The sequence below is a fragment of the Lontra canadensis genome, unplaced genomic scaffold, assembly GCF_010015895.1.
Source record: "Lontra canadensis isolate GAN:19392208 unplaced genomic scaffold, GSC_riverotter_1.0 scaffold96, whole genome shotgun sequence".
In the NCBI taxonomy this organism is placed as follows: domain Eukaryota; kingdom Metazoa; phylum Chordata; class Mammalia; order Carnivora; family Mustelidae; genus Lontra; species Lontra canadensis.
The window spans coordinates 4,623,374-4,650,913 of NW_022631090.1; the positions used below are offsets into that span (position 1 = coordinate 4,623,374).

Sequence of the window (27,540 nt, forward strand, 5' to 3'; positions counted from 1 at the left end):
TCACCTGTTTAAAAAGGGTACTGTTCAGTGATTTTAATATAGTCAGAGAGTTGCATGACTATCACCACAATCAATTTTAGAACATTTTTATCACCCCAAAAGGAAACTCTGTACTCAGTAGTAGCCACTCCATCCCTCCCCCCAGCCCTAGGCAACCACAAGTCTGTTTTCTATCTTAATGGATTTGCCTATTTTAGACATTTCATTTAAGTGGAATCATGCAATATATGGTCCTTTGTGATTGGCAGAGATCATTTTGAATTTGGTTTGCCTGTGTGTATGTCCTTAACAATTGCTGTACTGCCCCTCACCATGGGGTGTGCTTATTTTTACCATTTTACTGTAAAATGATGTATGAGTGACAGACAATTCTACTGAAGCAATTCTGGAGGAATTGGGTGGATTAAGGAGATATGAGGCAGTCTCACTGGCTTGATGTAACAATCAGGTTATTTTCTTGTGATGTTTTTTCTTTCTACATATGTAGAAGAAAATAGGTATTTCTAGGAATTTATGGAGGACAAAATATCCAGCACAAGAAAGATCTGTGAAGACTTCGTCCCCATGCATGTGCATGCATGTGCTCAAGGATGTGTATTCTCTGCTCTTTTACTCAGCATGACCCTTTTGTCTTTTCCCTTTAGCTTGGTGGGTACCTTCAGATGTACTGCTCACCTGTAGTGCCGTATTCAAAGTAACCAAATCTTTGTTCTCACCTTAAATCCTGCTGTCTGGAGTGGTTGCATGTATATGTTTGATAAGTGACATGTGTAAGAATCAAATCCAGTTTTGACCTGTGGGGTTTATTTGGTGGAAAGCTGTCCAGTTGATGATTAACTTTCTCTACATTTCAATGGTATAGTAGTATTAGATAAAATACTTTAGACCACTGAGCTCTCCTGAGAACAAACCAATTTTAAAATATGTTATTTACTTAAAACAGGCTGAGAAATGGATGAGGCATGATATACCCCTTTAATGTCCACCTAAGCATAATATGGGTTATATTCAATTACTTTATAGACACCATTTACTATATATCAAGCACCATACTATGTTGTTTTCACCCCCCCCATGATCTTAGTAGTATTATCCCTAATTTATAGGGCAGAAATTGAGGCACAAAGATAAATAACCCACTTAAAGTGGTGTAAATCAATCAGGATTCAAATGTAGACATCCCTAACTCCAGAACCTGTGAACTTAATCACCATACTCTACTGCTTGACTGGAAAAATTGGATACAGCTGGTTTTTCACTTCTGCCTGAACTCTTAAGAGCTGAGGGAATTTTCAAAGGAGAAATTTGTCCTGTTTACAGTCAGTATCTGGCTTCAATATCTGTTAATCACTAGTATGAAAGTTCAGATCACTTGTTTCAAGGACGTATACATTTTAGTTCTGAATATATATCCATAAAACTTGAGAAAAAGCAAGTGCTGGCCATCTGGCTCTGCTGAGCTAAAAAGCCCTATATAAACACTTCTTCTGTCTGTCTTTTTTTTATAGGGAGATATCATGAAGAATATATTTATCCTTCAGGTCAGTGAGATCTAGATATAATCTGACATTCATCATTGTTTATACAATTTTAAATTATAAAATAATGCTCATTTTTTACTTCACTTTGGCTATATTCTCTAGAACCAGACTATGAAACTTCAGGTGTTTATAGCACAACTGAATCTACAGCAAACTTGGTAGGTATTTAATAAAAATGGCAAGCACTTATATCGCCTACTGTGTACTAGGGCACTGTTCTAAGAGTGATATATATAAATGTATTTAAATTAGAATAGTCTAATGAGGTAGTTAGGGCTTCATTCCCATTTTGTAGATGAAGAAATTAAGACCCTGAAATTAATCTATTTAATGATACTCTTAATGTGTCGATAGAAGAGGAAATTCAGACATTGGCAGTGATGATTTTTAAGAGGATTTTATTATGATTTTTTGGTAAGAATGGGCCATAAGTCATTGCTTCATATAACAAAAGTTTGTTTCTTGGTTATGCTTTGTGTCCAGTGGAGGTCTACAGGAGGGCTCTGCTCAGGGACTCAGGCTGATAGAAGCTCCATTCATGGTTGCCAAGGGAGGAACCAAAAGGTAGTGAATGGCACCCTGGCTCTTAGAGCTTCCACCTGGAGATAACACCTGTAACTTTCTTTTTCATTAGCCAGAGTATGTTTCACTGAAGTATCTAACTTCTATTGCCTGAAAGTCAAAAAGTTGGAAATATTTTAACAGTACTAAGGACCACGACATTGAACTCAGACTCCCTCCCACAAGCAAAATACTTGCTTCCACCTCAAGGGAGGCAACCCAAAACTCTTATTCAGTGTAATTAAACTTAAAGGCCAAGGTTTCTGGGAAATGTGTAGTACTCTGTGCATTGGGTCCAGATGTGGCTGACTAAAACCAAAGACACAGAGTTATTTAACCACTAGATACCCAGTTTATAATCGTGGAGCAGGGACTGAAAAATGGCAGTAAAAATTTCCGTTCAGAAGGGGGTGGGGGAATGGGAGAAAAAGTTAATGGCCGTAGCAATCGTGACATCATGGACAGCCACTGTGGGGGGCCCCAGCCTAGGCATGGGGATTGTTCTCTGGAGGGGCTCTCTGATTCATTGTTTTCTGGGGCTGTTGGTTGCTGCAAGGCCCTTCTTTCCTTGGTCATATTTGAAGCAAGCATTGGGGAAAAATCCTTCTTGGCAGCTCAGCAGCTCTCTCAGCCTGCTTCTTACTTGGAGAAAATTGGGAGCCCAGGGGTCATTTTATCTCATTTGGATGGTTTTAGTTCTGCTCATAGTTTCTTTGGCTGCGTGATTAATTTATTCTGCTTCTCTGTATGATTCCTCTTAGTTTCATATGCCAATAGCCATACTGACAATTCTTTCTTTATAGATAAACTACTTAGATTTGCTATAATTCGCTTTCTTATCCCTGTGTCTCTATTTGATTGCAAGTACCTTGAGCTTATCAGGGATGGAGGAGCCATACTTTTGGTGGAGGCTTTTCCATGAGCCATTTTGTCCAATTGGAAGGATTCAGTGGGTGTTGCATTTGAAATATCTTCATGCAATCAGATTTTAACAACTTGGTTTTTGCTTCAAAGCCAAGTTTTAACTGCTCTTCATTGTTCAAAGTACTTACCCATTTTATATTTTACAGCTTTGGTTGAAGCAGCTGTGTCTTCAACCTTGTAAGTCCCTATATTCAAGGATTCTCTATTCCCTTTCGTTCTTGCCTACAAACTCCTTTTCTATACACATCTTGTCTTAAAAAATGTTGCTAAACTCTGCCAACAGTAATCAAAACACAAAATTAACATTGTTTTCCAAACCTCCCCTAAGAAACACAAGTCATTATCTCCTTTTCAAGTTAGGTTTTTGTTAGAGTAGCATCCCACTTATAATTACTAAATTACTGTTTCAGTCAAGCTGTTATGCTGCAGTAACATCCGTCCCCCCAATCTTAGCTGCTTAACACAGGACAGTTGTTCTTGCTCATGTTCTGTGTCTGATGTAGGTTGGTAGCAGGTTTTTATTCATCATAGTTACTCGGGGCATCCAGGCCAGGCCGATGGACATGTGTACTTTCAGTCACTTTTCAGGACCAGAGATGGGGTGATTGAACACTGGCTTTTAATATTTCTGCTCATACTGACCAAGTAAGTCACATGGCCACACCTAACTTTAGTTGGGGCCGGGAAGAACAACTTACCATGTACCCAGGAGAACTGGAATATTTGTAAAAGCTTGAATAACAATCCTCTGTTCTCTATTTATGGTTAATCTTACATACTAAGTTTTCATTTTCACTATTTGGGCAGTACATCTTAGGAATGAAGAAAACTATGATACATAACTCTCTTCTCCTTATTTCTCCTTCCCTTTCCTAACCCCTTCCAGAAGAATAGTTTTTCTTCTCACTGTGCCATTACTATTCTCATGTCGTATGCTTTTTATGCCATTTCTTGAAATAGCCACCCCAGTGAAAAAAACAAGTAAAAATCTCACCATTAAGGATGACAAGAGTAGATATTTAATTCCTTCTTTCTTTTTTTGATACTTAATTTCTTTCTATCCCTTTAATTTCATTTGTCACATATTCCTTTTTGTTTTGAACTTAACTTTATCATACATCCCCACTGGCTTCCAGTCTCTTCAGGATATGCTCCACTCCCCACTCCCTAGTCACCAAATCTATAGCAAGTTTCTAAGTAATTTTTTTTCACAGCATGCTGTGGGGAGAGGACCATGCAGGACTTAATGTCTAGGCACAGAGCCTCCTAAAAAAACCCTGCAGATATTTATTGCTGTTTATTTCTATGCCCAACTCTCAACTAAATCTTTCTGTAGAATTGTTCAGCATTCACATTGGGCCCTCTGAATCAAAGCCAAAGTTTACTTTTTAGCAGGGCCTTTGGTTGTACTTGAAAACTGACTTTAGAAAAGTGCAATCCATGGTAAGTTGGGTTCATCATCCATATGATTCCTCTTGTTTTCTGTGATCACTTCCCTTGATTCCCTCTGTGCTCTTATCATTGTTAAACCAATTTCGGCTGCTAGGTTTTTGTTTTTGTTGTCACGACAATTTGTCAAGAATAACTGAGCCTTTAAATAAGTTTTTTCTTTAATTTTTTTAAAAAAATTATTTATTTGACAGAGAGAAAGAGAGAGATCACAAGTAGGCAGAGAGAGAGAGGGGGAAGCAGGCTCCCCGCTGAGCAGAGAGCCCAACGTGGGGCTCGATCCCAGGACCCCGAGATCACGACCCGAGCCGAAGGCAGAGGCTCAACCCACTGAGGGGGTTGAGGTGCCCTATAACTGTGCCTTTTAAAATCATTCTTCCTTTCACAAAGACCTTGAGCCAGAAGGGCATAGTGTTCGGATTATACTCCATCCTGTTTAGATAGGATATAGCTGAATAACCAGATATTCACCCTTGTCCCAAGCTACATTTTTAGATGGAATGCTTTTGTTTAGTAAAACTGTTGTTGGTCCTACTGATTTTGAAGCTTTTAAGGCAAGAAAGGCCACTGAAAAAGTGTTCAAATTATATCTTCCACTACATTTTAGTATCTACATTGGACTAGAATTGGATATGATCAGGTTCTCTGTTGATGGGAAATAGCATAGTCACCTAAATCAGGCACTGGGGTGATACCTTTTGGGACATTATCTCAGTAGTTGCTTCCAAATCTGAGTACTTTCAGGACAGATCACTTTTCACGTAATTTTAGAAGATGTTGAAACAAAGCATGTTTCTTGATTTATCCTTATTTAACTATACTTCTGTATTCATTAAAGTCTCTTCAGGACAGAAGACCATGTTCTATGTCTCCTCAGGACACAGTTACCTCATACAACTACCCCCAGAAGGTAATCTTAATAGTGTTACCAAGCAATCAAATGGGGGGAACTGACTTTTTTTCTTTTTGTTCTCCTTGTCCTTCATCATATTTAAGTATTATTGTGCTTTGTGGTGCCTGGCACAGTGATTAGTAAAATTCAACAAATTGATTATCTACTGTGTTCCAGACACCGTTCTATGTGCTGGTGTTTGATTACTGATAGTCCTTCTGTTCTGAACCTCTTATGTAACAAGTGAATTAATACAAATTACTGGTCAAGTCTCTTTCATGTATTGAAACTGAAATGTAAAGAATAGGGAGCTAGTGTCAGAAAGGTTGCTGAAACCATGGAAGTGAATAAGATAATCCTGGGGAAAGGAAGAGATTGAGAAGGGCATCCAGAACAGAGCCTGTAGATCACCAAATTTTAGCAAAGGGTTAGAGAAGGAATAGTTAAGGAGAGAGGAAAAGTAGGAGAATGTATTACTGTGGGAACCCCAGGAAGAGCATGTTTCAAGGGGTAGTCAAGTGTCAGTTGTTACCAAGAGGTCAAGCACCATAAGCACTAGCAAGAGAGTATTGGGAATTGTTGCCATGAAGACCACTGGTGACTGAATGCAGTTTCTGAGGACTAGAATGGGTAGCAGCCACACAGCAGTGGGTGGTAAGAAAATGGAGATTGCATTGAGAACAGTATGTTCAAGTGTCTGTTACTATGTAGTGAACATCTCTCTGTGCCCAGTGCTGTATTGGGTGCTGTGGCCTCATCAGAAAAACAAATTGCAGTCCCGTGAAGTTTACACATAAAAAAGCAAAGCATCTTTTCTGTTAAAAAAAAAAAAAAGTATGTGTTAGTGTGGGGAAATGTATACACATGTAAAAACAAACATACAAATCTCTGGATAATATGTAGGAAATCCAGAGGTTACCTGTTTGGGGAGAGGGGAGGGGAACTAGGCAGAGGGAAGATATGGGTTGGAAGGAAACATTTCATTGTATACAATTTTATACTTGATCTTTGAATCATATTAATGTATTACTTTTTCACAAAAATACATTTAAAAATTAAGATCTTGAAGTTAATTTGTAGTCTTTGAAGGAAATAACCTTATATAGGTTTTACATAAAGATTGATTTCTCAGTGTTGTAGTTATCTAAATACTGTATCTTGAAACTTAGGTTCAGATAAGAAACAGTGTTTGAGAAATCACTAAACTTTTCTAAATTTTTCTTCTATACTTACAGGTGATGGTAAATTCTTCAGCAATTGCAGCTTCCTGTGCCAATAATGTTCCAGCTTCAGTTTTACCTAACTGTGCAGCAGCTAATCAAACTAGTAGTACCACTTCAGTTTCCTCACAGAATGTTATACAGCCTCTATTTGTATCTCCACCTATACAAGGCAGGCCAGGTAGGTTATTAGTGGTTGCTTAGTTTGGGAAAACTCCTGTTCATGAACATGCACATGCAACAGTTCTAGTGATTAGATAGGATTACTTTAATTTCTAGTATTAAATTTGTTTAACCTACTTAATAAAGTATGTTCTGTATTTGAGGAATCCATGAGATTTGAGAGCCAGGGTTTCTAATTTTTTTCTTGCAAATTTGGCTTTGAGATGATTTTGTAGCTATTGTTTTGCTACCCTACTGAAAATTTAGAGGACTTTACTAGTTAAACTGTGAGTTAAGTTTATTATACAGAAATTAAAGTAGAGGTGTTTCACGCTTCACAGAAGTAATTCCTGAAAAGTTTGCTGTAAAATACATTGCCATATACATCATTTTCCTATGAATGTTGTAAAAAAGAATATAGGCTCTAGAATTTAAGAAACTTATGTTAGAATTTTGGTTTTACAACTCACTACCTCTATAATTTTGGACAAGTTACTGAACCTTTCTCTCTTATGAGCTTGGGGGTACTGGAGTACCAATTTACGAAGTGGTCATGAAATTCCAGTGAATTAACATAATTTAGAATTCTCAGAATTCTGGAAAGCTGGTGACAACAACAGCATAGCTATTTAATCTGAGTCCTCAAATAAAAATGGAAATAGCAAATCCAAAACCTATGGACAACATTTACAATGAACTAGGTGACAAGGTATCCCCACAAACTCCAAAACTTAAGCAGGGAGGGACAAATCACCAGTCACAAGACCCGCATGCTATCAGGGTCTATGTGGGAGCAAGAAGACGGAAGCATCGGGGAGGTTGTCTGAAGGACCTGAGAACAGAAGAACCCCAAAAGCTAATAAGAATTCACTGGAAAGTGGGGCAGCCAGTTTGGAAGGAACAGCTAAGACTGGGAAGGGATTTGACCTCACCAGTACTAGGTGAGTGTTTGGGGGACATGGTAAAGGGACTTGAAGGGCTTGGAGCAATCCGGCCCCTAAGAACCCTCAAAAGTGACCTGCCAGGGCTCCCTGTTAGGATAGTACTCCTCACTGGGGAGAAAATGCTGGGAGTGGAATCAGAATCGACTGGAATTGGGAAAAGGATATGTCCAGACCAAAGCAGAGGAGAATAGAACTATGGAATCCAAGAAAGCAGCCATGTTTTTGAACGCTACACAAAAACAAAACTACCCTGTATCTACCTCATTCTAAAGTTCATGAAAAATAATTTCACGTAACAAAGGAAAAGCACTAAGATGAAACCCTATACAAAGATATTTTAAGAACAAAAAAAGAATATCCCTATAGACCATAAAAGCATGTCAGAAATATGCCAGTGAAACAAACTAATAACTATTTCAGAATGAGCTAAAGATATAAAAAATATAAAACATTAAAGAATAATTGGAATTAAAAATCTTAAAAAGAATAATGACTCAGAATTAGAAAAACTCAAATGAAGTGACAGAACTCAGAAAAGCATTAAAAATGGCAGAAAGTGATTTCAGGTACGAAGACTAAACTATAAACGTGACCAAGTATATACAACAGATAATGCTTTAAAAGAAAGATGTAAGAAGGAGGGGAATCTAAAATGAAAAAAAAGAAGATAAAGATTCAAAAGTGACTTGTTAAAGTTAGGCAAAGGAGATCAAACAGTCATAGAAGTCTCTGAAGAAGAAAACCAAAGTAAGGAAAAAGAACAAATATTGAAAACTATAATTCAGAAAACGTTTCCTGGAATTAAAAAACTTTAAAATAAAACTATATACTGAAACAACATTCTGAATACCTGAGAATATTGACCCAGAACAGCCAATGCCAAGATAATTCTAGTAAAATGATCAGACTTTAAAGAAAAAGAAGGTCCTTTGATTATCTAGATAAAAGAACGTATGGAGTATAAAACAAATAAAATGATAATCATCAAACTTTGACAACAGTGCTTTATGCTAGAAGAAAATGGAGTAACATTTAAAATACGGAATGTGTAAAACAAAGATTTTATATCCAACCAAAACTGATTTTCAAGCCTAAAAGGCAGTAAGAATTCAGAGAACATTACTTGCCTGAGCCCTTCCTGAAGAATCTACTAAAACTGTGCTGTCAAGCAAGGTAATCACTAGCCACATGTGACAATTTAAGTTTTAATTAATTACAGTTCAATAAAATCTTCAGTTGCTCACTTGCACCAGCCACATGCGAGGTGCTTAAAGCCACATGTGGCCAGTGGCTAGTGTCTTGGACAGCACAGATACGGAATATTTCTACTATCACGGAAAGTTGTATTAGATGGACATCAGTGTACCAGAGAATGAGTTGATTTTTAGATTACCAAAACAAAGGCATCAACATAAGACCTAATGGTAAGTTTTAAATGTATAATTACCTTAAGAGTTAAGACAATGAGGGTTAAGAGGTGGAGAATACACTGTATAATAGCAATAACCTTATGTTTGGACAATGTAGATATTGTATGGCTGTTCTTTGAAATAGAGTTGAGAGACCATGTGCCAAGCATTTTTTTAATCCTTTCAGTAATTACATGAGATTCTTTTATCTAGATAATCAGATTGTTATTCTGAGACTGTGTAATGTCGCCTAAAACAAATGAGTATGGGATATTCTAATTTTATCTCCTTGTGCCCTTGCAAACCAGGAGTCTAACTATGGAAGAAAGGTAATATGGATATAATAAGGCTAAAGAAAAGCTTTTATGGTCTCAAATTTGAATTGGAAGTATCAATATAACTTCCAGTGTTTTATCTTTAAATATATGTGTATGTTTCCCAGCTCTGTCCACTGAAAAGACCTAGAAACAATGAATATTCTTAGCACTCATTTTGTGGTCTTGAAATACATTTCTCACTTAAAAACCGAGCAGCTTTGTGGAGAAATGGCTGCTGATTCCAGGTCTGGGCAGGAAATGTTCAATGAGCCTATATCATTTTCTCATACCAGAGAGCGAAGAAGCTATTAGACTCCTGGGGCCATGTCAAAAGAACTCAGGAGCCATCTTGAAGAGGTTCCCATTGGCCAAAGATAGAGCAGTTTGAGTCTCAACGATGATAATTACAGCAGACTGGAACATATCAAATATATTGGATTTAAAAGTTCTTAATGATATTTTAAAAATTGGTCACCTTAGGAGAAATAAGCCAGTTCATTTTCCTAACTGGAAAATAAAGTGAAAGAATAAAGCCTTTGTCCTGCCTACCTATATGAACTGTACCACTGGGTAACCAAGTAGATGAAGGGAAGTTTCTGTATATTAGTGTTCTGTCTAATCAGTGAATATAATTATTTTGCAGTCCTTACTGAATTGGTATTAAATAGCAGTTAGCTGTGAAGATTGCAGAAACATTATCTATAGATGTGTTAAATCAATCCTGAGTCTGATCCAGTCTCCTGGATCTAGCTGCCTATTTGCAAGAAATAAGAGAAGAACATATTGAAACACTGTGACTATATAATCAGGAAAATTAAAGACTGTGGGAAAATCAATAGGTCAAAAGGCCCAGATTTTTCAAAAGAAAAACTGAAAGGAAATGACAGAGATGGAGAAAAGACCAACAGTAAAAAAGATTCAAGACGTCAACTTTTAAAAGCTACCTAGGGATGCACATTTGGAGGACAAAACTCTTAAAACCACAAATGAGTGATTACTGTGAAAGTTAGGGTAATGGTTAAATTACGGTGGGAGGGAGGGTTGTGACACAAAGATGTTTTCTGTAGTGACTGGCAGAGTTTTATTTCTTGGCCTATTGGATAGTGTCCACCTTAAAACAATTTGTTGTGATTTGCTTTCTGTATCTGATTCACTTATAATTTAAAAATTAAGTGCTTAGCATAGTTCCTGGAATAAAAACATTCAATATATGTTCATTAATGAGCATAGAAAGTTTGCACTGAAAATGTTATTGTAGACCCTGGTTTTACTACTTTGTGCTAATTGCAAGGAAAAGTATTAGATGTCTGCTTTGGAGTCTACTGAGCATAAGATGAAATGACAGGTGAATCAAGCATTGGAGTACCTCATTTGTGCAGTCCTTGAAAGCTTACCATTTAAATGCCAGGTTGTGTTCTGTGTAGATACTTCTAAAAATGTATTTTACTTGTTCTTTGAGTCACTTATCAACCTCAGCTGTAACTCTTCTAGGTCATGGCTGCTATTTAATCGGTCTTTAACATTCCTTTCACTCCTCTAGATGAAACAGCTCATGTTTCCCATTGTGTTATTCATGTGTCTCTCTGGCAGCCCCAACCCATCCTCCATTATGAAGTCACTTACCTGCCAGGTGATTAGATGTGATGATTGCCTTTAATATGAATCTCCTCATAGGCATTAAATACTGTTAACTGAGCTTTGGTAACTGTTCCCAAGGCTTTTGTCAGGGCCAAGACTAGTGAAAATTTAAGAGAGTGCCAAAAAACCACAGTAATCAAGGTAAATAAAACTTTAATGTACTTTATTTTTCTTAGAACATGTATATACATAGGAGCCAGGTCAGGGAGTAGGGGGACAGAGGGAGAAGGAGAAAGAAAATTTTGAGCAGTCTCCATGCCCACCACAGAGCCCAATGCGGGGCTCGATCTCACAACCCTGAGATCACCTGAGGGATATCAAGAGTTGGATGCTTGGGTTGCCTGGGTGGCTCTATCCACTGTCTGCCTTTGGCTCAAGTCATGGTCGTGAAGTCCTGGCACTGAGCCACATAGTGGGCTCCCTGCTAAGCAGGGAGTCTGCATCTCCCTCTGCTCCTCCCCCTGCGTGTGTGTGCAAGCTCGCTCTCTCTTTTTCAAATAAATAAATAAAATCTTAAAAAGAGTTGGATGCTTAACCAGGTGCCCCTAATGTAATTTTTTAAAAACCAAGAGTAATCCCCCCCCCAAAAAAATCCATGATGAACAAAGGATCAAAATTTTAAATAAAGACAGGGTCTGTGGGCCAGGCTTAGGGTGAGTTGAGTGAGGAACTCTTTGGATCATGCAAGTGCAGGCTTGGATCCTGTCTTTCTTTAGAATTTTGATATTTTACTAATAATGGATTTTTTGGAGGCATTATTTTGGTGGCCCCTTGAATTTTGCACCTCACTGCACCTAAGTCCCCACCCAGCCCTTTGATCTGTAGAGAAGTCACGCCTTACTTTGTATATTCATGTGCTCTTTTGAAACGTCTTGAAACAGACTGTAGCTTCATAAACAGGGGAAATAAGCATTTTGAATGCACTATGTTTGTTTCCGTTAATATTTTAGGGAAGTTTGTATTGTTTTGGAGCTATCCCTTAGATTCCAACTGTTAAACCCATAGAGCCCTGTTAAGTTTACAAATGAGATGCTCATGTATGTCTAGAGCATTTGGAAATTATAAAAGCTTTTTCTTCGGGGATGTACTATAATATGCATTTTCAGGGAAGGTGAGTTCAGATAAAATAATCTCCAAATTTCTTCTGCTCTGGATTCTCTCAGGCCCATGAGAACTTACTTAGCTATCCATATCTAGTAGTTGGTTTTTTCCTAGTGATCATAATCACATTCTGCTATATTTAGGTAATTCCTAATTTATTTTTTTTAATGGTATGATTTGAATGCTAGTTTAAAAGGAATATAACTGGAGCTTTGTTGGAAAAGCCATTACTTTATAGAAAACAAATTTATAAAGCCTTTTGAATATTTGGAAATAAATTCTAAAAATTAAATGCCTCTTCTAAATCTGTGAAATTGGAGATTTCTACATACATGACAAAACTCCAAAAACAGTTGAGCATGTTTTAAAATTTTACTGTTTAATTTAGATACAGTAAGAATCATTTTTTGGTGCCCATTTCTGAGATTGGACAAGGTGTAGAGTTGTTTATCCAAGTTTTAAATCACCCTAAGATATCCCCTATCGCTGTTAGCCTGTAACTGTATAAAGGCTATTGTAAGTATTTATGTTGGTGATTAAAAACAAGGATTATTTCTAATACTTGACCTTAAATTCCCCTTGCTAAATTATCAGAATCACAAATTGAGCTTATGTACACTGTTCCTGTACTAAACTTAAGTGTTCTACAACTCTGAACTTAAATCTTTATTGAACAATGAGACTAAGGTTTCTCTACTTCTCAGGGTTAAAATTATAGTGCAGGTAACACAATAAATTCAGTACTTAAATGTCTAAGTTGGCTAAAATGATTGAATTGAATGGTTGTATCATCAAATCTAACAAATTTATCTGGTATGTGTATAGGAGATATTTATTTTTACTATGTTGGAACAGTTTCCTTTATCTTCATAGAGGAAGAATGTATTCATATTTAAACATAATTATATTTGAATTTCTTACATCAAAAATCGAAACTCCTGAATGAATATTGTTTTTACTATAGCCACAGGTATACAAAGTCAAAGGGATAAGATATTTCATCTAGCCTGTGTTAGATTCTGTGTGTCCTTAGAATTAGAACTGTCATGGTTTAGAATGCCCAATATTCCAGTGATGCTATGAAGTAGAAACCTTCAAGGATTACTTAAATCTGTGATATGTGTAACTTAGTCTCTCTTAGTAGCTTCTACATCTTGTGATTTGACTAAGGATGGCAGAAGGCTGAAAACATCCTTAACTTTGTGTTATGCTAAGTAAAAATTTTACTTTAATGGTATTTCATTTATGTACTTGTTAGCTGATGTTTTTTTAAAGTCTTGATGGTCAAAAGTGCAACTTCCAGTTTTTTTTCCTTTTAATTTCAAGTAATTACTTTAACTCAAAATAACCTGTAAGGAGCTCCCAGTTTCAACTGGCATGTCTAAGAATATGGGCAATTCACCTTCCAAATTTTTAAGTCAAACCATAAGAATTAGAATTGTTTGACCATATTGGGGACACAAAAGTAGAAGATGAACTACTCCTTATAAGGTGTTACAGTTGTGCATTTGCTACTTTTTTTTTTTTTTTTTTAGTGATTGCTTCACCATCCTATCCATACCTTTCTGCTCCTATTCCTGCTGCTGCTGGTTCTTTACCACCTCCACCTCCTCCTCTTGAGGTGGGAGAGGCTTCAAACTTACCACCACCACCTCCACCTTATTCCTGTGATCCAAGTGGCAGTGATCTGCCTCAAGGTAAGGAGATTCTGAGACTTGTGTGAGGGTTATTTAGTCTGAATTTTTTTTAGAGCATATCTCTCTCTCATTGTCTACTGGGGGTAGGGTCCAAATGGAAATTGACCTGAGAGCATAATGTCAGGTAAATGACTAAAAAAAGAAGGAACTGAAAGCTGATAAAAACTTCTCCATAGTCAAGAAGTGGATGGTTTTTTGGATAGCTACAGGTCTGTCTGGAACATTTTCTCTTTGTTCTCTCAACTACTTTTTTTTTTTTTTTTTGAAAAGCAGGAATTGATACCAAAATTTCTCCATTTCTTAAATTCTTACCATAAGTGTATGAAATTGTTATAGCTGTTGATACTTAGGATTCCAAGTGAATTTTGAAGTTTGAGAAGTTTGTGGGGTTTTTTTTTTTGAGGAATTGGGGGTCTGATTTGCTTCATATATTAGTCATGTGGTCTTGTTTAATTAAACGAAGAAGTAGCTTTCCATTGGAAGTTCTTTGTTACTCCTCAGTTTGGCATTGTCTCTCAAGAGAATTATAGCTGAAAGTTGTTTGTAGCTTGTTTATACTTCTTTGCTGTAAAATTCTCTAGATTTTTCTAGCTGCTTCTCTATTTTTATTTTTTAACTCCTGCGTAGTAACCAAAATCTTCAATTCCATGCTGTTCTTTTTCTCTACCTTACAACTTCATTATCATCTTTATATACATGATTCGTAAATCTATCTGGTCCTGGCCTCTGAAATTTGTTACTTACCCCTAGCTACTTTGTAGACATTTTCACTTGGCTTTTTTTCTTTCATTTCAAACTCTATCTTTAATGAAATTCCTCATCTTTTATCTCCCTTTCTTCTTTCCAGGCTGGGCAAAACACTGACTCCTTGGCTTTATAATGCTTCATTTCTGCCTGATTTACCCAGTATCTAAACCCTAATCCCTTCACTCCTCTTCTCTCACTTACCTATCCCTGCCCAAGATCTACTCTGTGACCACATAATGGTGATTTTGCATTTCCCAACATTTCATTTCGAAAAAACCAGGGGCACCTGGGTGGTTCAGTAGGTTAAACGTCTGCTTTTGCCTCAGGTCATGATCCTGGGGTCCTGGGATGGAGCCCCATGTAAGGTTCCCAGCTAAGTGGGGAGCCTGCTTCTCCCTCTCTTCCATGCTCGTCGTGCTCTCTCACTACCTCTCTTTCTCTCTCTCTCTCTCAAATAAATAAATAAATAAATTCTTTTAAAAAAAGAAAATGTTCAAATATACTATACATGAAACTTGAATTTCAATATGAATATTCATGTATTTACCACGTAGATTCTATCCATTAACTGTACTTGCTTTATCACAGATCTGCCTGTCTTTCCTTCCATCCATCTCCTTGTCCATCAAGTCATCCATTTCAATTTTGGTGCATTCCAAAGTAAATTGCAGACATCAACAAACCATAAGAGACTCTTAATCTCACGAACAAACAGGGTTGCTGGGGCGTGGGGGTTAGGGATAGGGTGACTGAGTTATGGACTTTGGGGAGGGCATGTGCTATTCACCAGTGAGTGCTGTGAAATGTGTAAGCCTGATGATGCACAGACCTGTACCTCTGGGGCAAATAATACATTATATGTTAATAGAAAAATAATTTTTAAAAAAACCTTCAGCATACACATCATTAAGTAGAGTTTGGAGTTTATATTTTTCTTTTGATGTAAAGTTGTAATGTACAGATCTTAAATGTATACTTGCTGCGTTTTAAGAAATGAGTAGATGCACTTTTGTGTAACCCAAATCCCCATCAAAATATAAAATAATACCATTATCTCACTGTTAACTCGTGCCCCTTCCCAGTCTTTTTCTACCCCTGCCTCTACTTACCCTCAAGAGGTACTCACTGTTTGATTTTTTTGGTCAGTTTCACTTGTTTTGAAATTTCATATAAATATTCAGTATATACTTGTTATGGTAGGCTTCTTAAACTCAGCCTCATATTTTTGGTATTCTACCATATCATTGCATGTATCAGTAGTCCATTAGCTGTTATTGCTCAGTATTTCATTGTATAAAAATTCCCATTTAGGAGCACCTGAGTGGCTCAGTCCATTAAGCGTCTGCCTTTGGCTCAGGTCATGATCCCAGGGTCCTGCTCTATGTTGGGCTCCTTGTTCAGTGGGGAGCCTGCCTCTGTCTCTCCCCCAGCTCATGCTCTCTCTCACCCTCTCAAATTAAAAAAAAAAAACTTAAAAAAGATTTTATTTTTATTTACTTATTTGATAGACACAGCGAGAGAGGGAACACAGGTTGGGGGAGTGGGAGAGGGAGAAGCAGTCTTCCTGCAGAGCAGGGAACCTGAGGCAGGGCTTGATCCCAAGACCCTGGGGTCATGACCTGAGCTGAAGGCAGACACTTACGGACTCAGCCACCCATTCACTCCCCAAATAAGAAAAAAAATCTTTAAAAATTCCTGTTCAGGGGCGCCTGGGTGGCTCAGTGGGTTAAAGCCTCTGCCTTCGGCTCAGGTCATGATCCCAGGGTCCTGGGATCGAGCCCCGCATCGGGCTCTCTGCTCAGCGGGGAGCCTACTTCCTCCTCTCTCTGCCTGCTTCTCTGACTACTTGTGATCTTTGTCAAATAAATAATTAAAAAAAATTCATGTTCATTCTTTTGTTGGTAGATATCTGGGGTATTTACATTTTAGGGCTTTTGTGAATAAGGCTGTGAATATTCTTAGAAAAAGTCTTTATGAACCTATGTTTTCATTACCTTTGGGCGGTACTTAGGAGTGGAATTTATGGGTCATAGAAAGGTGTGTGTTTAGTTATACAAGGAATTGCTGGTCATTTTTCCAAAGTTGTATCTTTTTCTACTTTTTTAAAAAAAAAATTTATTTGAGAAAGAGAGAGTACAAGCACGGGGAGGACAGAGGAAGAAGTAGACTCCCTGATAGAGCAGGGAGCCCAATGCAGGGCTTGATCCAAGGACCCTGCAATCATGACCTGAGCCAAAGGTAGATGTTCAACCGACTGAGCCACCCAGGCGCCCCTTATCTCTTTCTAGTTTTGTAAGAACTCTGCACCTGATTATTTTACTTCTAAACATCTTCTGACATGTGATCTACTCAAATTCTTCCCCCTCCAGCCTCCCATCTTTATGTTAAAATCTGGTTATTTTCATGATATCCTCCATTATATTTCAAAGTGATGTTTTTGAGTTTTTATAGTCCCTTTCTGGCTCCTTTTTTAAAAACAGCTTGAGATCTAATTCACATACTATAAAAGCCACCCATTTGAAGTGTACAATTCAGTGGTTTTTAGTATATTCACAAATATGTGCAATCATCACCACTATTTCTAGAACATTTTCATCACCCCAGAAAGAAACCCAGTACCCATTAGCAGTCATTACTCATTCCCCTGGGCTACCACTCTTCTACTTTGTGTGTCTAAAGATTTGGCTATTCTGGACATTTGGCATATATGAATCATGAAATATGTGGTCTTTTGTGACTGGCTTCTTTCACTTAGCATGATATTTTCGAGGTTCATCCATGTTATAGCATGTGTCTGTACTTTCTTATAGCTGAATAATATTCCGTTGTATGGGTATGCCACATTTTATTATCTATTAGTTGATGGACATTTGGGTTGTTTTCTCCTTTTTGCTGCTATGAATAATACTGCTATGGCCATTTGTATACAAATTCTCTGTGAACATACATACACACACCAAGGAATGGAATACTGTGCCATTTGTGAATTTGCTTCCTGCTATTATCTTTTGATATTCTTTAGTTTAACCTTTATACTCCTATACTCCTATTTACTGTGGAGTCTTTATACTCCCACATAATGGTTCAAAATATAAAAGTTGATTGTTTTAAAATGGTAGTAAATATATTTCTACATATCAGAGGTCTCCAATTAAGAAAGAGGGGTTTACTTGAAGTTTGTTAGTGGGACTCAAGTTACTTAGAAGAATGTATAGATCCCAGGCCAATCAATAAAAACACATTTAGAGATACAATTAGAATGCTATGATTATTCCCTCTTCTCCCATACATCTAGTTTTTATTGTGAAATATGTTAAGTTCTATGGAGAAGTTTTTATCACCTTAGGATATAAACTATTTTGAGTTACCTTTCTTACTGCCTCCTCTTTTTGGAGTTCTAGTGGTATGGTATGTTAGTCATGTTAAGTAAAAGCGAGGTGAATTGTTTCATACAGTGCTAGTTATATTATTAGGCAACATTAATCATGGCATTAGTAGAGCATGAGTTTGTACTGTGTAGTAGCTCCATTAACAGAAGACCATTATGATTGGTTATGTACTAAATTGCTTGTCTTGAGAATAAAGTCTTGATTTTACTCTTGAGATAAGCAAGAGAATGGCTTTACTGGATTCTTTCTAAAATATTAGCAGAGTAGTATTTCTGCCCAATATTAAGACTAGAAATAAAATATGTATTTGGTAATTAAACCTTGCATCAGAAAATGTTCTTACCTGTAGTGGCAGGTAAGTGGTCATTTACTATAAGGTAGAATTGAGGGTGATCTTGATGCAGGAAGACTACATTTATAACTAATACTCAAAAAGGCTCTTAAGTGGTAGTTCTAATTACTTATGTCTTCTAGTTTTTAAAATTAAGATTTTTAATTTTAGATACAAAAGTTTTGCAGTACTATTTCAATCTGGGATTGCAGGTAAGTCATGATAAAATTGCTTTGACAAACTCTAGATTAAAAATGTAAGCTGGTTTGATAATCAGACTCTCAAACTTTAAAAGCCACGAACACTGTGAGGAGCCTAAAAGTTGTCTTTAGAAGATAATTCTGAAGATGATATAAATCAGTTTTGTACTTGACCCTCCCAGTGCTTCAGTTCCTCTTATAAAATAGTTGTTAAATTATGGCAAGTGGGGGCTCTAAGCAACACAACTTAAGCATTTATTGACCTCCATATTTAGCATCATATATGTGCCAACCCTTCACTGTGTTTTTCTGTTTCAGTAATAAATGGATCATTTGTCTTGCCTGAAACATTTTTATGGTTGTTTCTACATGTTATATGAAAAGTAATTGGACTGATTCAAAGATATTTAAAGGGCTCTATTATTTTTAAAGCAGTTATGTGTTCATAGATATTTACCAAACATTGATTTTCACCACTCCCCTGAATTGTAGAAGGGTGGGGTACTGTCAAATATCTTAATACCCTGAAAAGTGTCTCTGATTTCAGGTAAGAGCTCTTTTATTTTATTCTTTCAGACGTCATTTCCCCCCTGAAATACACCTGACTTCTGATATAACAAGATGGCATAATTCCTAAAATGCAATGATGGATTTTAAGATTTGGCAGATGATAGTAAACTAGACAGACTCCTGGATAATGCTTAGATTAGTTCGTATTCCCAGACACTGATTGCACTAAAATGTTGGGCATTTCATTTCCAGAAAACTATCTTCTCCAACTGGCACACATTTATAAATTAAGCATAGTGAATAGGTTTTTTGTTCTTTGAGACTATTTCCCAAATGCAGTTTCAAGAATTGAAAATATAAACTACTTGCGCCTTCAGTTATGTTAGTTTATTACAATTACATGTGGAAACATTATAAGTCATATTAGATGTCTGAGGCATTTTATATTAAAAGTAATAGCATTCATTATAGTACTTGTGAACTAAAGTATAAAGAAAATCGAAATCGTATGTACAACCACTATACACTGTGATACATTTCCTTATAGCTTATTTATCTCTTTTACAAAATATTTGACTAGGCTCTGTAATTTTTTTTAAGTTAACAATATGAGCATTTTTTCCTTAATTATTTAACAACATAATTTCTTTAATTGCCTGTATTGTATCCCATCACGGGTATGTCATAATTCATCCAGTTCCCTATTGTTGAATATTTGGGTGGTTCACTCTTATTTTTTTAGTTAACATACAATGTTATATTAGTTTCAGGTGTACAGTGTAGTGATTTAATAAGTCTATACACTATGTTGTGCTCATCATATATGTAGGCATCTGTCACCATACAACGCTGTTATAGTACCATGGGTTATATATGTCTTATGCTATACCTTCCATCCCTGTAACATATTCCACCCTATTTTGTTTTTTAAAATAATGCTAGGAAAGACATCTTGGTTTACAGATCATTGTGTATATCTGTAATTTCCTTAGGATGCCTTCTTAAAAGAATTCATGTATTCAAATAGGAGATACAGATGCTGCAAAAGGTCTTAAAGTTGTAGTAGAGAATAGATTTTCCAAATGTTCTTTTAGGTCAAAAATGCTACTGTACCTGAAAATCATAGCCCAACTTTTTTTTTTTTAAGTGAGGAACTCTGTACTACTTTAAGAAAAGAGATAATAAAGTGTTTCTTTCTTTCTCACCCAAGTGCTATCACCACAACTACTGGCACTCCATGGTCTATGTGCCACAGATGCAGCAGCAGCAGCATCTTCATGTAGAGAATTATCCAGTCTATTCTGAGCCATCTCCTCTGGTAGAGCAGACAGTTCCTCAGTTGTATGGTGAGGTGGGGAGACAAGAAGGCACACAGGTGGAAGCATCAACAAATGGTGAGTATGTAATGAGAGTGCCTGCAAGAAGGACAATTGGACTTTATTATGTGTAATTTAATAATAACCTTCAGATATCTCATTTGGTCCATATTCTAGACCCATGTTTTCTTGTTTGTTTTAGAGAGTGAGTGTGAACAGGGATGGAGGGACAGAGGGAGGAAGAGAATCCTAAACAGGCTCTGCGCTTAGTGCAGACCCTGATGCGGGGCTCAATATCACGACCCTGAGATGATGACGTGAGCCGAAATCAAGAGTTGGACACTTAACTGACTGAGCCACTCAGGCGCCACTAGGCTCATGTTTTTTTAAAGCATGGTATGTGGACCCTTGGAGTTCTTTAGACCTTTTTAAGGGATCCATGAAGCCAAAAGTATTCATCATATATTACACATATCTTAGAGATTTTATTTGTCTCTTCACTGTCACATTTTACATTGAGGATTCAAAAATCAGTAGTAGTAAAACTGCTGCCACCCAAGCACAAATCAAGGGAGGGTCACTAAACAGTGCCTTCACTACCATATACAGTCCTGATATGAAGATGTCAGTAACTTTTGGTTTTAATCAAAAACGTTCTTATTTTTACTAAATATTTATCTTTGAATAATTGTATGTAATATTCTGTGTGACAAAATGGGGACTATTCCTAAAGTATCATAGATACTGAAATATGATTAACTTAAAAGAATTTGTGAGGTTGACTAATGAGCTGAACTAATTTTTTTCATGCAAGACTATTTTTACTTGAATGATAGACAAACTAGGGTTATTTAGACTTGTGGATCTGGTAGGCATTTTCTCAAATAACATGAGCCTGTCACTTCAAGAAAAAAACAACCGGTAGTATTTGTTGTCAAACATAAAAATTCCTTGGGGATCCTGGGTGGCTCTGTCAGTTGAGCGTTTGGCTCTTGATTTCAGCTTAGGTCAGGATCTTGGGCTACATGCTCAGCGGGGAGTCTGCTTTTTTCCCCTCTCCCTCTACCCCTCCATCCATGCATGCTTGTCCACAGTCTCTCTCTTTCTCTCTCTCTCAAATAAGTAAATCTTGGAAAAAAACAAAGATAAAAATCTCAGCTTTCAAATAAAAATTAGAATTTTGGAAAACTTATATCTGCTGCTATGAACTTGACAGTTTCTCAGTACTTTTCTAATAAGATGGAGCTATTGGGGCGCTTGGCTAGCTCAGTCAGTAGAGCATGCAACTCTTAATCTCAGGCTTGTGAGTTCAAGCCCCATGTTGGGTGGAGAGATCACTTTATAAAAAGCTTAAAAAAAAGATGGGGCTTTTACTGAATGGTTTTTCACATTGTATAATAAAATGTGTTAACATTTGGGAGATCTGTGTACCACAGTAAAATAATACTTTTCCAATTACCAATGCATGGTGTTACCTATGTATAATTTTGTAAAAGATAAATTCAAAGCATAAGGTAAACTGTGGATTTCAATGTTGAGAAAGTATGAAAAGTCCACATTGCTACTTACTTTGGCAACTACCACTCACCTAGTTTTGGTGTAGCATCAAAGAATATCTAATTATCTGAAAAGACTGATTATTAAAAGATTTCTTCCAGCTGCATATCTGTATGAGGCCATATTTTCATCATATACTTCAAAACAACATACCACAATTGGTTAAGTACAGAAGCAGATGTGAGAATCCAGTTGTCTTCTATTAAGCCATACATTCAAGATTTGCACAAATATAAAACAATGACACTTATCTCACAATATTTTTGTTTTGGAATATAAACTTATTTTTATAGGAGTTAATAAATTTAACTTTCTCAGTTTAATTCCTAATACAGTAAATATTGAAATAACTCACATAAACAAAAGCTGTTTGAGATCCTTAATTTTTAAGAGTGTAAAGGGATCTTGAGACCAAAAAGTTTGAGACCACTGTGCCAGACCATAAAGGTGGTTGCTGTATGAGTTAACAATATAGTATAGATGGAGAGGCATTTTTACAGGGTTTAGAATGGGATCTTGACTGCCCTTCTTGGAAGGAATCGGCAGGAGGTAGAAAAAAATTATGTAGACTAATCAAACCACATCTGGCTCACATTCCAGTACTGCTGCTTAATGCTTATGATCTCAGCTAGTTACTTACCTCCCTAAGCCTGATTTTCTGTAAAATGGGAAATAATCTGACTTGCCAGGGTTGCTGTAAGAACTAAGTGAGATAAATTATATGTATATAGAAGTATACTGTGCTTGGTGCACGTGAAAAATGTGAATTTCCTTCTGTTTCTCCCTTTATTTGAAGCCTATTAATGGTTTGGAAATATTAGTACTACAGATCTTAGCCCTACTGTTCACCTAGTGTTCATGTGATATGGCCCATTGTAAATAAAAATTAAAGTGTCAACCTTCATTGCATTTTTGTACCATGTACCTTTTATAGAACTATTTTTTTAAAGTAATTTGGGTTTTTTTTTAAATATTTATTTATTTGACAGAGAGATCACACGTAGGCAGAGAGACAGGCAGAGAGAGGGCGGGGGAGCAGGCTCCCTGCTGAGCAGAGAGCTCATGACCTGAGCTGAAGGCAGAGGCTTTAACCCTCTGAGCCACCCAGGCGCCCCTATAGAACTATTTTTAATTGTAAACCATGAGACAGTGGCGGTCTTCATTCCACAGAGTGTGCTCATCTACATAATCCCAGGTAATGAAGGACTCCTTTTTAATATTTACATAGTCACTATAGCAAGGACAGAACTACATCTGTTTCCACTAAAACTGACTCATGGTAGCAAAAGTGGTGTAAAATTAAAGCGTTGCCAGGATCTTACTGACATTCAGCATTAAATGTTTGGTCTTTAGGATGCTCTTCAGAACCTTCAAGTATAGACCAGATTGTATACACACCAGAGTTTTTAATTGCTAAAGTAATACATAATGGTTATTTGGAAAATATGTGTCACAGTGGGGAAACTATTGGATGACTTAATTGGGAATTACCCTTATGAGAACTTAAGTGACTAGAAGGACTCTAGAGAATGTTTTTGTATGTATTTAGTCTGTAGGTACCTAAATCATCCCAGAAAGATAGCTATCTCTAGGTAGACTGCATTTGACCCATTATACACACACATACATTTAAATTTTTATAATTAGAAAATTTTCATATAATCTTCTAGCAGCCTGCTTTAGTCCTTAATGTTCATATCAAAGGTGCTCTGGGATGCCTGGATGGCTCAGCCGGCTAAGCTTCCAGCTCTTGATTTCTGCTCAGGTCATGATCTCAGGGTCAAAGAGATCGAACCCTGTGTTGGGCTCCGTGCTAGGCATGGAGCCTGCTTGAGGTTCTTCCCCTCTGTCTCTGCTCCTTCCCCACCTCTTTCGCTCTCTAACTAACTAATTAATTAATTAATTAGTTAATTAAAAAAAAGTATTCTTGCCACATTTGCTGCAGATCTTTCCTATAGTTAGTGCTAAGTTTCACTTTTACCTGAACATCCATTTATGTTGATGTTTTAGTAAATCTTTGTATATAAAGTGTGTACTATATTATGCATTCTTTGTTTCAGGTACTTTTCCAAATGCTGACCCTGCATCTGTCCCTCATGGAGCAGTCTATTATCCAATGATGTCAGATCCCTATGGGCCACCACCTTTGCCAGGTTTTGATTCCTGTCTTCCTGTTGTGCCAGATTATCCCTATGTTGCCCCTTGGCATCCAGTTGGTGCAGCGTATGGTGGTTCTTCTCAAATTCATGGTGCTATGAATCCTGGGCCAGTTGGCTATATTGCTTCACCTCCCTCAGCTTCTCATTACCTACCTCAGAATATGTAAGATTGAGCAGTATGAAGTACTCTTGCACTGCCATTTTTTGCTGTTTTAGTTTTTAAAAAGTATTTTATGTTAGTGTTTAAGTGATTTAGGTGGTTAGGGTGATTACTGTTGTATCTTATCTGTCTTTAAGATTATTTTATCTTTTGATTTAAAATACTACTTTAAATAAAGGAATATTACTTTGGGTTGTGGATAAAGAAATTGAGATGGATGTACAGGTTAGCCCCATATTGAACATATTTCATCAGCTCTTTTCCTGTCAGCCAGCTTGTCAACTTTGTATTAGCTGATGGTTCCAGTTGATAAAAGGAATAAATCCTACAAACTATTTCCTTGGTTCAGATGTCACACATCATATTAAACCATGCAAAATTGGAATAACTTGACTTTTTTCTAGAAAATAAAAAAATGAACATTTGCTTCTGGATAACTAAATATTAAATGAGAGAGTTTTTCGGGTTTCTTAAGAATTGTCTGAACTGAGTTATGTTCTGTGATATTAATCAGTTTTGAAGGCACATGGTGCTCTGCTTTAGATTTATTCCATATGCTCTTTGATATTGGATTTATGTAACTGTTTTACTGCACAGTATTGAATTGTTGTCCTTTGCACAGTTAGCAGTAAATAAAAATTAGCATTTAAAATTGCTAAAATGAGTGGGGTTTTCTTCTCTTTTTCATGGTAATAAAGAGTACCAGATACTTGATTGTTCTAATGTTTTTCCCCTGCTATTTTGGTGGCAAAAAAATGTGATTTTTATGGCATGAACTGGTGGGTCCCCATTGAAACGTTATTCAGTCTCAAGATGTTATGATGCATAGTACCAGCTCTAGTTCTTTTCCCTTGAATATGTCCCTTTTTAGCTTGTGTGGGTTCTTTTAATCTTAACTCCCTTATGGAACTTTAATCTAGACTTACTTTCTCATTGTCCTATACTTTCAATAGTTGTATCTTTTAGTTTTTATTTTTAGACTTACCTTACATCTCTGTAGGCCTGCCTTATCTTTTCTCTGACTTTCTGTGAGACCTATTTCATCTTTTCCCTTTTATCTACCCAAAGACCACAAGATCCTTTGTATTCACCAGTTCTCCTGTAAGGGGTTATTCATAATGAATGCTTTGCTGTATCTCGCTTGACAAACAGCTATTGAAAAAGTATTCTTTGGTTGCCACAAAACTTATTTATATTGCCATCTTTAAAGGTTATTTATGCTTGTGAATTAGTCCATTTTTCCCACCTTCAGCTATACCCTGGCAAAAAGAACCATTGAGAACCTCCAGGCTCCAGGTGCCTTAGCAGCCTAAAGTACTGGAGGAGAATCCATTTTAAAGAAGATATCCTATCTTCAATGTACTGTTCTCAAGATAATTGATACTAATGAATTCTAAATCCTTGTACTAGTTAAGACTCCTCTTTCTTAATAGTTAGGGAACTGGTTGTGTTTTGTTTTTACATCCTTCATCTTGAGAAGTCCTTACTGTACAAATTGACATCAGACTTTAGTAAAGAAAGATAGGACAACAGTGTGCTGATCTTTGTAACAACCTGACTCTCTGTATTACTGTTTTAGCTTCTTCTCTCCTGACCTCCTGGATCCTCAGTGTGTGCAGCCTACAAATTGTTTGATGTTTTAAGTAAAGGTTTATTTTGGTCAAGCTTAAAACATGGAGCAACCTGTCTCCAGAACTTTTCAAATATGCTGACATTTCTGGAATATATATAACTCACAGCAAGTAATTTTCCTGTATCTGCAACTCTCAAAGGTTTACTAATTAGCTCATAAGGATTGTTTTGGAAGGTTATAGTCTATCTTGAGAATGTGGTTCTGGAAATTGTGTGGTTTTGAGACAAGCATGTTTGCCTTAGGCTTCCAGTTGATTTGTTTTTATTTTAAGCTTGTGGGTTGCTGCTTTCCTTTGATTTCCATTACTAATTTAAGTGATTTAATGAGATACTTGTTATTAACCAGAAAACCAGAGATCAGTAGTATATACTAGATCAACCTAATTGTTAACTGTCACCAGTGTGGAAATCAGTATTATGGTCTGTTAAAATCGTCCAAGTATAGTCTGCTTGTTGATATATTATAATCATTCTTCTCAAAGAAATAATCAAGCATGTACCCTGACCCTCCTATTGTTTTGGGATTTGAGAGGGTGAGGGTAACCTGTACTGCTGTTCTTGAAAGTAGCTTCTAGGTTAAAAGGAAGTGGTTTTTCTGGTAATTACAAAGTCTTAAGACTTAATGTGTTTAATCAACCTATAGTATAAACATGGTAGACCTTTTTTCCCCTAACATATTACCTCTTTAGGGCCCTTAATGTTACAAAAAAACTTCTTGTCTTTCCTCTACTGCAAAGGCACTATGGTTCCTTCTTGACCCTTTACTTCTACTCCCTTCCTGAGATAGATCTGATTACACCAAAGCAAAGGTAGAAGATGGATCATTTCCATAGTAAGGAAAATAATTAGAATTCTTTTTTATGCTGTGTACATTTATTTTCAAAATTAATTGCAGTTTTCTGCCTTGGTTTAAGAACAAATGAAAATATTAAATCTGCTTTACTATTGAAATTCAAGAGTTATGAATTTTTCAAACATCTTTAATTTCCTTTGGAACCTATAATCAAGGCATAACCTTTTAATTCGCTTTCAAAATAAAAGTAGAAACAAATCATTTCTTAGGTGAACACCAGACTTTAAGAACTTAATTTAGACCTAAATCTCTATGAATAATGAAATATATATCCCATTGAGGGAGGGCTGTACATCAACTTAATACAGACTTTTTCTAAATCTGGGACAAATGTTCACTTTGCATGAAACCTTTGAAGCCATTTTTATTTCCATTTGTCAAAAACTAAATTTAGGAGAATTACTAAAACAAAAGACAACCTATTTCCCCCATGTCACCTAGAATGTTAAGTTTTAATTGGAGCAGCTTGATTAAAACACTTGTCTTCTGTTTCAGTTATCAAAGGCAGTTGCAGGGCTGTGTGTGGGGTCCCTGTGCATGAGGTGATAACAGGTTCAGGAAAGGATGGGCCTGAGTTTAGGTAACTACAGTGGGACTAAAACCACTTTAGAGTGATAAATCTGGGTATCACCTCAAAATCTGGGAGGCAGGGTTTATAGACAAAAGATGAGCTGTGTGTTAATTGTTAAATACTTGTTGAAGCTTGGGTTCATTATGCTATTCCCTCTACTTTAGTGTTTGAAGATTTTCCTAATAGTTTAAAAAAAAACCTGTGTTTGCAACTGGCAATATGGAGAATAAATGTTTACAAAGTTAGAGTTGGGGTTTTAA

The 27,540-nt window shown here is 36.5% G+C and overlaps 1 protein-coding gene across 1 annotated transcript in view; it reads left to right on the forward strand.

The window, feature by feature from the left end:
* The window catches only part of ALG13 (ALG13 UDP-N-acetylglucosaminyltransferase subunit), a 66,784-nt gene extending 41,899 nt beyond the window's left edge, over positions 1 to 24,885 (forward strand). Inside the window, 9 exon segments of the mRNA XM_032837062.1 lie at positions 1,509 to 1,541; positions 1,644 to 1,699; positions 2,025 to 2,105; positions 5,314 to 5,385; positions 6,603 to 6,768; positions 13,694 to 13,855; positions 18,494 to 18,534; positions 20,243 to 20,426; positions 23,966 to 24,885. Of these exon segments, the coding sequence (XP_032692953.1) occupies positions 1,509 to 1,541; positions 1,644 to 1,699; positions 2,025 to 2,105; positions 5,314 to 5,385; positions 6,603 to 6,768; positions 13,694 to 13,855; positions 18,494 to 18,534; positions 20,243 to 20,426; positions 23,966 to 24,231 (1,061 nt within the window). The 3' untranslated portion in view covers positions 24,232 to 24,885.
* Positions 24,886 to 27,540: the final 2,655 nt, after the last annotated feature.